This window comes from Tauraco erythrolophus, chromosome 2, assembly GCF_009769465.1.
Source record: "Tauraco erythrolophus isolate bTauEry1 chromosome 2, bTauEry1.pri, whole genome shotgun sequence".
In the NCBI taxonomy this organism is placed as follows: Eukaryota; Metazoa; Chordata; class Aves; order Musophagiformes; family Musophagidae; genus Tauraco; species Tauraco erythrolophus.
In genome coordinates this window covers 112,159,152-112,177,163 of record NC_141466.1, presented here as the reverse complement: position 1 = coordinate 112,177,163, position 18,012 = coordinate 112,159,152, and the positions used below count along the sequence as shown (strand labels likewise).

At 39.4% G+C, this 18,012-nt stretch overlaps 1 protein-coding gene across 1 annotated transcript in view; it reads right to left on the bottom strand.

Moving 5' to 3' along the window:
• The window catches only part of DISP1 (dispatched RND transporter family member 1), a 96,420-nt gene that overhangs the window by 27,105 nt on the left and 51,303 nt on the right, over positions 1 to 18,012 (bottom strand). Inside the window, exon 2 of the mRNA XM_086631743.1 lies at positions 7,171 to 7,707. Within this exon, the coding sequence (XP_086487869.1) occupies positions 7,171 to 7,676 (506 nt within the window). The 5' untranslated portion in view covers positions 7,677 to 7,707. The remainder of the gene's footprint in view (positions 1 to 7,170; positions 7,708 to 18,012) is intronic.

The window sequence follows — 18,012 nt, the reverse complement described above, 5'->3', positions numbered from 1 at the left end:
AGCAATCTTAGTGTAGCAAAACTAATGTCAAACTGCTCAGGTGCCCCGTGTATTTCCCTCCTGTGTTGTGTTTGGGTTTTTTTCACGTTTTGTTTTACTGTTCAAGCACCACTGACTACTTAAAAGCATGCACATCAATTATTGCTTACTAGGAGATGAAGAAGACATTGAAATACCAGAGAGGAAGGATAAGTGATTTTCCAAGGAGCTAGAGACAGATACAATTATGGCAACTTACAAAGAGCTTTCCAAAGGCGATGTTCCTGATTGTGCACTTTCTCCCCATCATAAGGAAGACTGAAAACTATTAAGCAGTAGGAATACCCAAATCTTTCAGATCCCATCTCTTTAAGAGTGCTGAAAATCAAGTCACCAGCCACATTTAGTTTAGACTTCTTTGTTGTCTAGTGTTGTCATTTTACATTTGAATCTTATCACAACCTACTATTAGAAGTGCATGAGAACAGTCAAGTAATCAAACAAACTGCTGTCATTTTGGCTGTTCTGTCACTGTTGGTTTTTTTTTCCAAATATGTGTACATAAATGCTCAGTTTTAAGTCATCTCAAAAACCACACCAATTTTTCCTTTTCAAGAATGAACACAGCTGACACTGGTTTTCCAGTCAATTTAGTACAAAAGACAAGACTCATGTTTTTTACCATTTCCCTCACATTATCAGCTTTATGTCTTCTGAAGACTGCAGTTCAAAGGCCCAGCAGATTGCTAGTTAAGTACTAGCTCTTCTGTTGTCGAAGGAAAGGTGAGGGATACAGGGCACGGGAAATTCATCTTCAAGCACACACTAAACCTGGAGTTTGTAAGTGGCAGAGACGAAAGGTCAAAATACAGCCAGACTGGTATTCCGCTGCACTCAGACCAGAGCAGGAACCTTCCAAGTCTCTTTTTCCTATTGCAAAATGCTTGCTTCAAAGCAATCCGAAGTCTAGACAAATACTAATGCTTCATTAGTACAATTAAAAGCCTGCAAAAGTCCCTTGGACTGCCTAATGAATTAGATTGGTGTTTTTTTAAGTGCACTTAATATTTTTCTAGGCATGTTATTTTTCATTTGGTCAGCCACTAAATTATAAATGGCTTTTTTTATTTGTATACCAGTGTCTGCGTGTCAGGTCTTGGCTTTCAGCACTGTGCAAGACTAAGAGAAAGTGCAACATGTTGTCTGCATAACCAACAATGCATAATAATTATCATAGGAAGAGTAAATGAATTAATAAAACCAGAATAAACCTCTTAAAGGTATCGCACTAAGTGATAACGTAAGACTAAATGTAAAAATGAGTAAAGTGAGCAAAAAAGAGCAAATACAGCTCAAATTACTGACTGCCATGAAAAATTATTTTCAAGAAAGATAAAGAACCAGTTCATTTGTTTGGTCACAGGGAGAGCTCTTCCTCCACACGTGCACAACAGAGAATCCCACATTTGGACTCACATTCAGAAGGATGCACAAGACTGCGACACATTCCCTTCCCTTTCCTCAACTACATCAAAATCCCCAAGTATGCCACTGGGCTGTTAATGCCGCGATACGAAAGGGAGCATCTAGTTTGTGGTTCCCATGTGCCTCCAGTCTCTTCATTCTGGGAAGCCATTGGATAAAGAATTCCTAATTTAGCATAGAAAAAACTACTCAAATGAGAATAGAGTCAGAACTCATATTGTTTCCATACCAGTTACCAACACGCAGGAACTCCCAACCTACAGCATAAATCAAGATATCTGCAACATCCTGAGCACCAAATGAAATGATGGTAACAGATTTTGCCTTTTAGTTGCTAAAGGTTGATAAAAAGTTAAAGAAACAACCTTCAAAAAATCTGACCTAAAGGGATTTTTTTTTTTTTTAAAGATAGCTATTTTTAATCTTCCTAGGGGAAGAGAGTAAGTCTCTTTTATTAATTTAGAACAGTATATGCATATGTATTTTGTACAAAAGACATTAGTACACATTTCATATAAAAAGGGAAACAAAAGTATCTTTTAATGCATCAAATACAGCAGAAGCTAACAACTTTCAAAATGGAAAATATTTAGATTGGTGAAAAATAAGTTGTTAAAAAACCTCCATGTAGGAGTTCTTGTGAACAGCTACTGTTGCTGAAATTAGAGTTATTTGAAAATATTGTATACACATGTATATGTATAATCAGCTCTGCAAGCCATGCAGAATGTACGAGATAACAATTATCCTTTTCCTGGGATCAAGCAGGGAGCTGTTTCATAACAAAGTCTTGTTATTAAGATTGGTATTTGGCAAACATTCTCTTGCTTTTTGAAAAATCAAGAGCTTTTTATTATTTTTCTGGTTCTAATCTTTATGCCAAGTAACTAGAAGGAAAATATAAAACGGGTAAGAGGTAGCTATAATGTTTTATGCTCACTTCACAGCTTTTGCATGTTTATAGATCTCCTTTTCAAAGTATTAATTAAAGTGTGAGCATTCAAGTATATCTGCAATACTGTTTAAACAGTGTGTGGCACAGAACTCTCTGAGATACAGCAGAACTCAGAATCCCAGAACATAAATCTGCAATGCCAAAACAGTTCAAAAGAAGACTTAAATCTAACTGAAAGGAAGACGCACAATAACTCTGGAGATATTAACGCTTTACCAGTTTCCTGACTCTGAAGTAGTATGGGTTTTGCCTTGCTTAGAATATAAATTCGTCTAGCAAGTGAAAACTTTGAATCCAGCATTTCAAACTAATTAAGCTTCAGGAGCTAAAAGCTCCAAACTAGGCTGGCGGGGGATGAGGAGCAATTTACATATATCCCAAAGTCTTAAATTTTAGCCAAACTAATGATTCTGTGAGGCTTTAAATTGATCCTATTTTTGTGTTCTAGCTTGAGAGGACTGGATGATCATGGAGAAATCATCCCATATGTCTTTTTATCCTCTTTTTTACCAGAGATAATTCAGATGCTTTTCAGAACAGTTCTCTCTACTTATCTGCTTTAGCCAAAAGCATTAACAGTATAGTCTTGAAATGTAAATAACAGTAGGTGATATAGAACAGGTCTACTCCAAGCGAAGAGTACTTGTATGAATTTATTGGTTCAATATTGCAGAAGTGCAAGCACTACACGCACGGGCAGTTTGGAGCAGTTTCCTTATCAGCAGTGCCATCGATTCTTCCACAGCCTCCTGACCTCTTGTCTCCGTCCTTTTGTCTCTGAGTCCATGGATCTAAAGCTTTCTAAACTGTATCTCCAAAAAGAGATTCTAAAAGAGTTGGCATCAAGATTAGCAAGGATACAGCTTTTAACTGGTGTTTTCCCATTAAAAAATTGTTCACACACAATTCTAAGAGACACAATTCAATTCGGTACCAGAGACAATGACCATGCACAGCACTGTTATCCCATGCTTTCCACAACCCTGAGATAACTTACTGAATGATCCCTGCACATTCTCTCTTGTCTGCTCCTATTTACATACATACGTTCCTAAATAAATAATAGATTTTGAAAAATACCAGAAACTATTTTAAGAGTTTTCTGGTTTTAGATTTCTTTACTGTAGCATTTAGTTCTGCTAGAATACGCAACCCTTCATTACTTATTTTATCCTGCTTCCACCCCACTAAACATGCTGCTGGGTTGCATGGCTTTACTCTTCCCTAGTGACTCCTAACTCAGTGCTTCCAGTTGTCAAGCATCAGTCTTCATGCTTCTTCCACTTCTTCAGATTAACAGCCTTCCTTGGTGGTTCCTCCTCATTTCTACTGCCTATTTGGTGAAGGTTGTTGATGATTACAGAAGCAGATGGCAGCAAAGGAAGTGCAATAACTACCCACCTGCCCAATGGCTCTAAGTTTCACAGGTTCCTTGAGATACATAAGTACATTCTGACAAAAACAGTTACTTCAACATGAGCCCTCCAAAGGGGCAGGGTGGAAAAAAAAAAAAAAATCTTCCAATAGTGCCTGAAAAGAAGAACTAATCATACCATGCTCCAAACAGGTAAGTTTAGAAACCATTTGTCAGAAAGCAAATCAAGTCCTCGGATAACTGCATTCTGATATGGAGAGACAGCTGGAATTTCCCAGGGAGTGTTTGTGCGGTCAAGGTATTATGCCCACTAAAAAAAGAGGTATGAACATGTTTGAATGAAATACATCTTAAATATATGCACAAAATAACACAAAACCCCACAACTTTGCTCAAGAACTTGCAACCTCAGAAAAATACCTAACCAACCACTAAAAATACTTTCTTTTATGCTACAAGCCTTTTCACCAATTCAAAACAATTACCAGTTGCCCTGACATTCAATTTATGGCATATAGATGAAATTTCCATGTAATTTAATTTATACTTCAAAGCTGAATACACTACAAAATTCCAGACCCAGCCAGCTTTAAGAGGATAGGACAAGTGTGGCATTATTTCAATCTGTCTTCTTTATACACTCCAATCTGCAATGATACACCAGAGCCACATTCCTTTAATATTAGGTCACTGACAAATGTTAAGCCTTGGGCTTCAAAACCTGACAAAACCTGTCATGCTGAAACAATTGGTTACCTGCCCAGAACTGTAAGCATTAGCGATACAGTTTGCAAAGAGTGTTCGCCTCCCTCTATCTAATCACATGGTTTTCCTTTCCTTAAAACTGTAACAATATTTGAATGTAGTTTTTAAAAATACAAAGAACCAAAATGAAAGCTAGTTTGACTACACACTGAATTTAATTAATGTATGATATGAGAACACGCATTTTAAATAACCCTGTTAAAACATACACATGTTATAAAGCTGGATGATTTCCAATGAGCCTTGTAAGAAAAATACCTGGAGAAGATGCTCTTGTGGAAATTATAGGCTCAAAATGTAATAAAATTATAGTGTGGAATACAGATCACATAAAAATATCACACACCTAAGTGTTATTCTTCTGCGTACAGAAAGTTATCTGAGCATGTAAAAAATGAACACACGTTTATCACCTATTCTCTTTAGCACTGCAAAGTTAAGTACCAGTAAGACAGTTTGCTTCTTGCTGAGCATGTATTCATCCAGCTGCAAGGTTGCATCCAGTTGCTCCCTGGTTTTATTATCTACAGACTATAACATTTAGACACATCTTACAGAATATTCAGAGTGAAAAGAAGCCTTTGGTTCCATGCTAATAACACAAGTGACACAGTCAGACATATGCACTGCCCATTAGTGCAGCCACGGCCAGTTTAAGGAGTTAAAACACACACAAGAAGTCCAGCTTCCCCAACATGGTTGCATGGGACCAGAGTCCTTTTTACCATGTGTTTAAGGCTAAAAGAACAGGTAACAGCAACCAGAAGCTACATGGCTTTTCGAAGATGGACTCATTTGATTTGCTGACCTACGAGGCATATTGTGAGTATCTTCTTGCCGAGAAAATTCAGTTGCCTTAGCTAGAAGGAAGTCCAGAAATGAAACAGTAAACACTTGATAGGGATATGCAGACTGTGCTAACACATATAGTTGAATTATTAGGTACAGATGCTTTAAAGGTCAGATTGTACCCTTATTTTGACTGCTAACAGTAAGACAAACATTCACCATAAATCATTATTTATAATTTACATACAAATGCACACCATGGTGAGGAAGTGCAAAATGAAAAAAAGCATCTTGGCTCAAGATCCCAATGACAGCAGTTCAAAGTCTTCATATTTGTGAAGTGCTACGGAAAATATTATTTTACCACATCTAGAAGAACTTTTCACTGTTCTTTTTTCTAGACTAAGAACAGAAAGACAGATTATGGATCACATTTATTTCCGTCCTTAAAACTATGGGATACAGATAAGTTTAACAGTCCTCCTGGACCGGGAATTTAACAGTGACATTAGTGCATCCATTTTGACAGCTTGAAAGGTATGACTGACTGATTCTGTAATGACTCAACCTCCTGCATACCTTTGCATACAAAATTACATACAAGTTTTCATCTTTACTTAACATTTCAACAAGTACGAGGTGGAAAAAACATGTCTGATCATAAGCAGTTCCAACAACTAAGATTTTTTCCATTTGTAAGAGGAGTAACTGGCAGGGGAAAGCTGATATGCACTTTGTATTATTATCCTTACTTCCACCTGCTTTCACCTTAAGGAAAAAAAGCTTTACTCGCTTTCACTTTTTCCATATTACGTATTTGTCCCAGTCTGATATTCTCAGAAGTTTAAAATTAGTTTATGCATTTCATCAAGACAAAATCATTATAATTGACTGAGAAATACTTGTAACTCCAAGTTTTCAAGCAAGGATGAAGATATTGAATGGCAGTAGGAAGGGTAGCTTTTTATTACCCCAGTGAAAATTCATCCAGTTTGGCTCAATTGCAACTCAGAAAAAAATAACCTTGCATAAAAGCTTAGAAGTGTCTTACTGCAACAGGGAATTTGATTTTCAGAAATTGCCTCTTGGACTGACTGATTTTGCCCAGGACCAGGGGGCCATAAAAAATTTTCCTTGCAATTGTTTCTCCTTGTAGCTGAGTCACTGGAACTCCAAGGCTAACAGATATGAAGAGGCAAGTTTGTACAAAGCAGAGGATAGAAAGGATTAAAACCTGGAACAATCCAAAATTTCTCAATCCAAGAACAACTTTGGAGTTTAGCAGATACATATACCAAAAAGACATGGGGGCAACTCGCTGAACTAGCTGACCTGACAAAGAAAAAACACTTACAAATAGCATTGTTGAAAGTATTTTTCAATGCATGTTTTTGATGAAATACGGAGTTTGATTAGACTATGCAAATATACCAGTTCTTTCAGTGTTTTCTTAGCTAACTCTGTATCGGTTTGTTTCACACAATAGAGGTGTGCACTGTGTCTTGTAAAAGAGTTAATGAGCTGCCAAACACTCCCCAAGAAAAAACAGCCTCTTTCGCCCCTAGAAAGAACTAATTCACTTCAGGAATATTCAAGTAGCACAACAAAACTAGTTTCCTGACTTGGTTTCTTCGGGGGGGGTGGGGGTGGGGGGGGTGGGAGGGGTGGGGAGTGGATAATGTATCAAAGATTAACTTGTAAAAACACTGGGGAAGAAATCTGGTTACTCTTCCTTTTTAATCTACTGCTTTTGTAAGCAAATTAAATAGTTATGGAAAAGGTTATCCAAACTAAGAACTAACAAATAATGCAATCTGCTTACCTTATCCTGGCTATATGCTGCTGCACAGGTTGATGTTGAAAATGGTCAGGCCACTGATGGTGAAGGCAGAAGGACGGGGAGGGCGGAAGACAGCAGGCAGGCTGATATATGGGGGTGTGTTTTTGGCAAATAGATGCTGAATACTCAGTATGTGGCTGCATGCAGCACGAAGTCATAGGAGATGGTGCTGAGCTGCCAACCACTGGATGACATTCTTGCTTGTTATTATGGCTACTTAAAGAATGATGGTATGGACAGGGGTGGCAGCATTGGGACAACATCTGCTGAGTTCTTTGGTTGTCTAAAGGCAGAAAGGACGGTTTGATTGTACCATTAAGTTGCAGGCAGCCATTTGGACTCGCTTTCATTCTTGGTGTTTCCTTGGGTGGGAGTTGTTGGACTGCGACATCTCCGTCATTAGCTGTAACGATACCTGAGCCAGTAGTATTTGACAAGATGCTGCCATTGCTCAGAACCACAGAATCACTGGTGTCGCTCATAGCCATGCTCCAAGTTCTCAATGGATAAGCAATGTTCCTGAAGAAACAAATAAAGCAAAGTTTACAGAGCTGCGGAGTTTTCAGAAGCTCAGAAATAACTTTAGATTAGAACGAGTAAAGCTCCTCTCTCCATCTTTCACAACACAGGAAAATGGAAAGGAGTCACACATGAGCTGTCAGGAATGTTTTGAAGGACGTTCACTTGTTCAACAAAAAGTTAAGAGTGAAGTTACATAAACGCTCAGTGATTAAACCAAAACACAAGTCAAAGGAATAGACGTTTGACAGTCTGGGTCACAGCTAACAAGTAATGGTTGAGATGCACGGGAGGAAGATCGTTTTGCAGAAGACTAAGTAATAGCCGCTGTTTATGAAAACAGATTTTGTTATAAACTGTGTAATTATCCACACCTTGCACTGCAGTTTCCTTGTGTGCTTTGAAAGCCAGCAGGTGACAGGATCACACAGTAGAGATTCTTTAATAATCATTAATGTGCTGGTTTCAGTAACCTCCTTTCATATCTCCAATTTCTATTAAAAACAAGGTATGTTTGTATTTTTGAAGAAATTATTTTAAAACACCTTATTTAAATAAATCAAGCCACATCAGCAGACGTCTGCCAAAATTTCTAGACAGTAGACTAGGTCTTTAGCTGAAGCTCAAGATGAACTGTTACGAATGCTAAAAAGATACCCTGGAGGTACTTAAAAGACATGTAGATGTGGAGTTTAGGGACACGGTTTAGTGGTGCACTTGGCCATGTTAGGCATATGGTTGGACTTGATGATCTTAGGATCATTTAGGTGGGAAAAGACCTTTTACGATAGAATAAAATCACATGTTTTTCCCAAGCTTAAAAAAAGATAATCCCAGGATTCAACTACTGATGATTGAGATGCTCATGCTTCTGAGTGACACGTAATCCAAAGGCAGTTAAGAAATGCACTATGCTGTAAACAAAGGCTATTAAAGGTGTTCTTTTAAAGTCTTGTCTTTTTCAAGCAAAATGCACATCAGTGAAAACTACTAACACTGGAAAGGTGACTGAAGAGCTTGGCTCAAAATCAAAACTCTGAGGTGCTTGCAGCAGCCAATTTCCCCTGTGTTAACTGTAATTGTGTTTTAAAAGCTTCGAAAATAAGTTGACATTATTATTTTGACAAAAAGGCACAAAAGGTCAAACGTCATGCTTAGATAAGAATTTGTTTCCCAAGTTACATGGGGAGGAGGGAGGAGGAGAAAGGAGAAGGAGGAAAGAAGAATGCTACTTATGTACTATTTAGAAGAATAAATCAGCACTTGCTTAAAAAACAGAATCAGTTAATTACAACTGCTTTGGCTAACTTAATGTTACCTTTTTGATACTGAGTTTAATCAACAACATTCCAAGTCCAAAATGCAAGGCTTGCATTCAGACTGAACTTTTCAGAAAGACACAACATGCAGATTAAGACAGATAAGCGAGGAAGTTTCTAACTCGTTTTCTTCCCCGATACCTTTGCTGAGTGCTCAGAGCGCTAAGCCTGCCCAGCCAGCTGAGCTATTTAATTGCCTGAATGCTAATTCTGAGCAGAAAGCGCTTTGCAGAGTGGAATGCTACCCTTGGCAGCCCCCCTGTGCAGCACCTCCCCTAGACATAGCTAAATCCTTCACTTCTGAAACGAAAATTAATCCTCTGCTATTTGTTCTAGATCATGTGCGGAGCCAGATGCCCTGGGAAATCACTTTCATTTAGATAACCGTTCAGAACAGGAGAATATGCTTCTTGACGAGCATATTTTTTCCAGCCTCCAATTCCACACATTCCTGGTGGGTATCCCCTCCCCTGGCCCAGGCAAGTCAAGCCCATGAAGGACTCTCCACCGAGCACAGAGAGCAAATTCAAGTGGCTGGCTAAACTTTGCTTCAGTCTAAAGCGACACGTGAGTTATGTGAAATACTGCTGTGTTTGAACAGTCTGGTTTTCTCTCACACTGAAGGCAGCTTCAAAGCCTGCTGAAGTGGACAGAGCGAGAGCTGGACATCAAGGCAGAGGAAGCTCCTCTCCAGGCATCTGGCAGCATTTTAGGAATTTCTGGCTGCTTATTTTCACATTCACTCACGTAAGAGAGAGGCTAAACGGTAATGTTGTTACATTTCTGTTTCTAAGTTAGTTGGACACGTCTGTATGATCACTTGAAACTGCTGTGCACTGATCAAAGTTACTGTTCCACAGACTACTACTATAACTGAAAACAAGGTATGGAGATGCTGTAAATATCTAGTCCCTCAAGAAGACAGACGCATCTTTCTTTTGCTTTAGACCCAAGACATCTGCAGTGTGCGGCAAGTGAGATAACATGACATAATTTTTAGTGGCTGTTTCGAATCGCTTTATAAAGGAAACCACACACTTACACGCAAGGCACACACATGCCAAACAGAGATGCAAGCTAACTCACACCCACGGAAGCTGGGCAATCCCAGCACAGAAACATCGGCCTGGGATCATCATTGTGTGTGCCCCTCGTGAATACCGACACAGGAATTATAACTTTTGTTCCAGGCAGCCCAGCAGCCTGCATTTAATACGATCGAAGATAAAATGTTTTATATTCAACAGATGTAATATTTACCTGCATGCTTTTCAGTTTAAACACAATCTTCAGAAAGACTCTTTAGAAACTGGTAAATTCAGAGAAAAACCAAAGATCAGCAGCAGCAGCACCACAACATATAATTCTGCCTTTGTTCTCCTTTTGAACAGGCTATTCATGAACTACTTCAAGCTATAAAAATTTTAACAGATCAAGCTGATTCTTTCTTTCTTCCTAAGCCTTGAGAGACTATTGAGTTCTGTCCATTTTCATGGAGTCTTTGAGCAAGGCAATGGAAGCACCTGCTTACCTTGAAGCTCTTTCAATGCCGTATTAAAGTAAGCAAGACTGCTTCGCACACTTAAGGTAGCCACCTGATTAAGTGTTTTATTCAATCACAGTTCAATTATTCTAGCAGCTATTCTAGCTGCTCTGCTAAAAAGAAAAACTAACTCTGTCCCAGCAGAAACAGGACAAGAGTTAAGAAGAACTGGGACTCAAACCAATTCTCTAGAACACGAGTTGGGCTGTATTTTTCATTTGGTTTGGTAGCTTTCCTATTTGTAAAGAAATGTAAGATGTTTGACGTCAAGTGTAATGTTATCCAAGTTCTGTTTCACTCATGTTTGAGGGTATAAAAAATTATGTACTATGGTACTTTATTTGTGTCACACTCTATACAAGCAGCCGTAACTCCACTGACAGCAAAACTTCACCTGCAGCTATCACACCGAAACATATTCTTAGAATATATTCTTATCTCTCTGTATTTTGTCTCCCCTACTGCAACTGCAGTGACTGGAAACTTACTATGAGATGTAACGGTCCAAGGAGATAGTTAACTGAGAATCTCTCCTTTAGTGGATGCACAAACAGGCAAGTGAAATGCAGCAAGTGAAAAAAAAAGCACAGTGAGATCTTAAAAACATATGGACCTGGGAACAAAAAGAACCTGTTCATCATGAAAAAAAATCTAAACCCAAGAATTTTTCAAAATGCAGTCTTTCAGATCTCTGAATTCTTTCAATGTTGGAAGATTATTTTTGCTGCATTCCTCAGAATGCTTTAGGATTTAGTATTCTCCAACAGAGTGTGTTTTTTCAGACTTATTCCAATTGACATCTGAAGGTTTTGGAGAAAGGACAGGTATTCTGAATAATGAGGTTGTAAATAATACAGGTTTTAATACAGATAACCCTACTTAACAGAAGACTAAATACAACTAGAAAAAGCGTTAACCTACAGGATTAACACATCACATAGGTATCCACCTCTCCAGCTGGACACACAGTATTTTAAACATTATCATCTACTTAGAAATTATGCCAGCTGGACTGCTAAGGAAAGAAAACCAGAATTACCTTTAATTACTGCACGCTTGATAACAGTAACTGCTAAGAAAGCACTTTAGCCACGTAGCTCAAAACAACAGCTTGGAAGAGTGTCATATCTGGAAAGTACCATGGTCTGTAAAGGCAATGTTACTCAGTGACAGTTTTATGGAGTAATCCCTCTATTATTTGTGGAGCTAACAATGAACACAGCTTACCCAGCAGACATCTGCCATCCGCATTGCAAGCCCTTCAGGAAATAAAGTAATGCTGTACCACACTGAAACTATGTAGGATTTGGTGTTCCCTAACTAGCGTGTTCTTTTTAGACTTGGATTAAGTTCACCTGTTCCTTTGGCTGCAACTGAAAGAATTTTTCTTTGCTTTAAAGTTTCTTTTTTTTAAAAAAAACAAAACAAAACAAAACACCACCAGACTTAAAACAACATTGGTTCAACAAATCCCATCTGGACTCATAATGCCTGCAATTGAGAATGACAGAAGCACAAATTCAAGGAGGAATGACGTAGTGGAAATTTAGTATAACCTAGTATATTAGTACAGATAATTTATAGACCTTTAGAAGACGACAGAAAACAGCTAAGTGTTGAGGGTTGTTTTAACCATATTAAAAAAATAAATAAATACCCCAAACCTGTACCTTGCACTAAAATAAGCTGGCTATAAGACTTCACATTTTTCATTTAAGGTAGGACAAAACGGAATTTCATTTAAAAGCGTTTCAGCTGTAGTCAGCATCACACCACTCAGCCAGCTGAACCACTCCAGGTTTTCTGGACCTTGCAGACCTGTCAGCTACAAAGCATCATGGTTCTGAGATGAACGCAATGTCTGAAGTAGTAAAAATGTCTTTTCATGTCAAAAGTTCATGTAAAACAGTTGGATTCTAGAAGAAGTGCATTCCTGAAACAAGCAACATTTAACAATCCCAGTGCTACCTATTAAGTCTCCTTCCCAATGAAATATTATAAGGGACTATAGTCCCTTAAGACGCTTAAGTTTTTTAATGTTGCAAATGGGTTACACGGTCTTGATCTATAACTCAGTTAAATCCTCTCCAGACTTCGTTTGCTGTGCCAGCCAGCACACAGCCACTCCTAAGGAGGGTTTTCTCCTCCTTCATTCCACGAAAATTCTTTGCCTCTTTGCTTTTTCTCAGTGCTCACAGAAGTAACAGGTGGTGCCTGGTGTTTGATAGTGCGTTTTATGGGAGACGTCTAGTTATCTATCATTGCAATGGTCTTTAGCAAGTCAAATAGTTTTTTAATGTTTTATGGTTGCTGATTTCCATTTTGGCTCTCAGCTAGACATTTTTTGAATTCTCTAGCTCTTACTCCTATGCGTTCATATGTGGTGCTTGGTTTCTCTCAATACCCTGATTCTTGCTTTTCAATTTCAGCTGTTAAACACTGAAAAGCTTTCACTATACAAAATATAGACACTTACTAGAACAAGTCCTCCCTGTCCTTTCCAATTCTTTTTAAAGGTATTAAAGTATATTTTAAACAGATATATTTAATTTTCAAGAAGATTCTCTAATACTTATTTTATCAGCACACCAGTTAGGTGATATACTTATTAATGCAACTGCTTCACTTTAGGGACTGATACAATGTAGTTCCTATTTTGGGGAAACATCAGTTATTTTCTGCACAGTTTAAAAATACCCATTTTCTCAATTTATGTCTCCCTGTCAACGAGCAGATTTTCAGAAATCTAAGTACTTTCACCATGCAGTAGTAGTGAGAAGACAATTAAGAAGCAGAAGAGATATTCAGAAGGGAAATTTCCTCTCCTCCATTTTGTAGCAAGTGTTTCAAAAGCCAGCTAGCTCTTCCATCCCTCTCCGCAGTCTGAGAGGTTGAGAAGCTGTCCCATCCTGAACCTGAGACACCATGACTTCATTTCCTGCGTCGCAGGCTGGCTCGGGAATTGCAATTCCTGTGACAGGGAGTTTCCAGATGTCACTGTGCCAGGACCAGCGGGGCATTAGTGAACCAGTGTTGCCAAGCTGGCATGTGAACTCACCCACCAAGGACAGCTGTGGAGTGAGGGAGCTGGGAAAGACTGCAAAGAGTGGGAAAAACAGTATTCTCCAGAACTTCAGAAATAGATTTTGCTTTGCTTTTAAGCTAAAGTTACGTCTCCTGGCACAAACAGTAAAACAACAGCAGACCATTTACAGAAGTCTTTTGAAAGGCTTTGACTAAAGAAATCAATTGCAGTGTTTTAACTACAGTCTTTCTAAAGGCAGAATTCACAATAAATAAACTATAGATAGAAGCAAAAAGACAACTTGAAAATTCTCTTCCACAGGTTTTACATGATTTTAAAAATTTATTAAAAAATAATTAAGCATATATACGTAGAGAAAATGGGAAAAACGTATTAAGAAAATTGGAAAAGCTTCAAATACTCTGAGTTTTGGAAAGAGATATAGCTACAAACAGAAAAGACTGGAATAAAAAATACTACTTAAAGAAAAAACGTGCATAGTTCTGGAAAGTAGGTATGCTTTAGCACAGCTTAAGAGCATGGAAAGCTGTTGAAAAAAACCCAACAAACTCCAAACATTGCTTACAACTGCCACACTGTCATCACACTAAATCTTATTTACACAACTTACCGACTTTCCATGTCCATATGAAAGACATTTAAGTTTTGTAATTGCAAATATTCTGATCCAAAATAGCTCTAATCCTGCTTACACAGAGGGGGAGAGGGAAACCAAAATATGTCTCTTTCTGGATGTAAAAGGAGTTACTTGCATTGAAAGTTCCACAGGTTTTTACTTCATTATGCTGTTGGCTTAACATTTAAATTATTATAGCTGTAAAGGGACGCAAAAGCAATACTCTTTAGGATACAGCTCCAGCTATGCCTACCATCATCCTGACTATCCTACTGTTACGTCAGAGTTTAAGAAACCTCTTGACCGTCTGTTTAGAAGATTTTTTTTTTTCTGTCCAAATTTAAAAGTTACGTTTGAACACCTTGAAAGAATCTGTTACAAATAAAAGCATTTTTTCTTCATATTTTAATAGAAACATTAACATAATTTTACAAATACTATATATTAAACAAGCAAAACACCTGGTGAGAATGCCAGCGCACATCAGGCAGGTACACACCAGCAGTCACACCTAATTGATAAACACAGAGCATTCTTTGCATTTAGCTTCAGAAAATACAACAAACCAGTTTTACACTAGCAGTCCAACAATCATTTCCTTCGAAAGCTAAGAACTTCTTTTTTTCCTCTTCATTTCCAAAGTCTACATTGGTTTTCAGTCTCCTATTTGCTAAGCCGTGCTCTGAAGGCAAAACGATAAATCCCATATAGCGCTTTTGGAATATCGCATCTGTTGAAATAGCTGGATCTCGAGTCGGGGGTGTGTGTTTTTCTTTCTCACCAGGCTTTTCAGCGCTAGCAGGGTCCTGTTCTAAGCTCTCCTGCGTTTCTACCCAGCCGTAGTCTTTTACAAGCCCAGGAGCCTACTTGCATTACAAAGTAGCGTTGTAGCGTAAATAAACCGAAGGTACACAATAGCCCTAGCTAAACCTACACCCTAACGCTGTCTGAAAGCCCGAGTTGTTTCAGCTGTAACCTAAGATACACTGCGGGGGGAACGCACGGCCAGATTTGAAGCCATCCAAAGCAACACGCTTCTTAACACTTACCAGACTCGAACCGGAGAAGATTAGCAGCAAATGAGCCCCTCTCCTGATCCAGGTATCCTCCCACCCGCTCTTCCCGCAGCCACCCGGGAGCCGGGCCCGCTTCGCCGCTCGCCCCAACAACAGCCCCGAGCGGGGAGCGCCGGGCCGGGCCGAGCCGCTGCTGCTGCGGGGAGCCGGGGCCGGGGCCGGGGCAGCCCCTCCCCGCGGCAGGTCAGGGAGCTGGCAGCGACCCGCCGGCTCCTCCCTGCTCCTGCGGGAGCCCCGGGGCCGCTCCCCGCCCTTCGGTTCCAGCCGCCCCTCTCTGATCCGGTTTGGTGAAGGCTGATCCGGAGCTCAGAGCCGCGCTCTGCCGCTTCGCCCGCCCGCGCCCGCCGGGGCGGCGGGACCGAGAAGGGCGGGCGCCTGGCTTTTGGTCGAGCTTCAACGCACGGGCTTGTTATATGGCAAGCACACGGGGTATCACCTTACCGCCAGCGCTTCTGAAACGGAAAACGATGAGGAAGGCGGGACGCTGAAAACAGAAATCGAGTCTCAAACCTCGCCTCAGTCCTCGTTAGGTCCTGGCAGTGCGTCTGGTCCCCCAGCCCCGAGCTCGCTCTCCATCGTTTGGTCGTCAGGCGCTTCTTACAACTGATCTCTGCGTGGCTACAAATCCCTGACGCTTCTTCAACAACAAAACATGACTTGGAAAAACAGGGCTTTTTTCTCCCACCAGATTTTAAGATATTTGTATCTACAATGACTTTTCTTGAGCTTCCTTCACACCTGAGCACTTGAGGACCTGGTAGCTTTGAAGTAAACATCTCCACATACCCCTCAGACACTTTTTTTTTTTTTTTAAGAAAAGGACTTTATAAGTACAAACCAAATTATGCCAGACTATTTATTCCAGACTATTAACACAAAAAGCCGAAAACTCCAGGAGCAGAGAAGATAGGCTGGTCACTTCAAAATTAAAATTAAAAAACAGATTGCCAAATTCTGGGGACAATTAAACCCCCAGTTCTAGGGTCTCAAGAATAAAGCAGCAGGTCATGTTTAGAAAAAGCTCAGTATTGAAGTGGGGAACACCGTACCCACTCAATTTACAGAGCTGTATTACAGGGGACTTTTAAAAATACTACTATGGAAATGCCATAAGCTGGTCTCAACCTGCTCATCCAGGGAGTGCTGAAACAACTGAATCTCACACACTCACAAGCCTCATGTTTCGAGAGGTGACTCCTGGTTTTTCCTCAGCTCTGGGCATCTCAAGATGCAAACCTCAGAACTGGCATCCTCCTGGGACAGATCTTATAAACCAGTCCCCTGCCAACTCCGAAGCAGGTCACAACCCACCTGGGACTGGCTTTTTAGAAGAGCTCTCTTTCCCCTCCACTGAAGAAAAGAAGCTCTGATTTCAGGGTCAAGTTGAGCTCTACGTGTTTTTTGAAAACCTATCTACTACTGAAAGTGTTTCTTCAATATGTAAATATTACTGTATATCAGTTCACTACAGATACTGTATCGCTTGCATTTGCTAACCACCTCGAAGTGACAAAAGGCACAGAATATTTGCTCACTGCTTTGATATCTAGGAGGAAAAGTACTATAAAAATCTAAAGGATTATAATCTTTTAAAGCTCTTAGATTGCATGTGCTGCACAAAATAGTCTTACAGTTTCTTAGTACATCAACTTACTGCAGATACTTTGTTCCCAGGGATGACAGTAAAATGAATGTATAATGTAGGTTCATAGGTTATGCTTAATAAAATGATTCCTGTGCAAATTCGATTTAAATACTGTGTCATATATTTGAATTACAGACTTGTAGTCAATTATTGCCTTTACAGTATCTGAAAAATCTCAGCAGTGAGTGTGGAGAAACCTTTCCCCCATGCTGTCGTCTATTCCCGCAGAGCTTTAGCTGTCCAATGTCCCCACGGCACAGTTCTGGTTTTGACATCTCCATCATAGACCCTTCAACATCCATTTCTGCACTACATTCAACTTGTAATGTTGCTACTTATTCCACTACTCATCTCCAGCGATATCAGACAAATGTTGACTTCATTTGTAAGTGATTAGGAAAGACAGCTGAGCTCTACAGCATATGGAGTGCAGGTACAGGAAAACTGGGGGAAGTTGGAAAAGGATGGAAGAATTTAGCCCGATTGGGGAGATGTCAAGTTTGGTCTGCGGAGGCCTCGAGAAGATAAATGAGTAACACTCTGCTCCATCCACCACCTGGACATGCATATATGCAGAGAATCTGCAGGACACCTGCACTACTAATTCAGCCTTGGTTTAAGTCAATACAATTCTCGATCCACTAGGAAGTTCCATCTACCCATGGACCTATCAATACATTTTTACAAGCGACAGAATTTCCATCATAAATAAAATGAACCCTCAAAGCTTCACTATGCATTAAAGAAAATGAGCAGAATAAAATTTGACTGTTATACCATCTTGAAGATTAATTATTATTTCCAGATTTCACAGATCACTAACAAATTTGTGATTTGAACATCAAGCCCTTGAAGACAGACATCCTGCTCTGGGCAAACAAAAGTACTTCACATGTTCTGATCAAAGAAAAATCCTTTAAACTTAGAAAAAAGGGGCAAACCATCTCTTATTGTAACTTATGATCAGCAGCTTTTTTTTTAACTGAGATTTTAAAATAACATTTCTCATAGTATGCTTAACTAATAAAATCAAGCAGCAGTAAAAATACTAGAGTTTCCA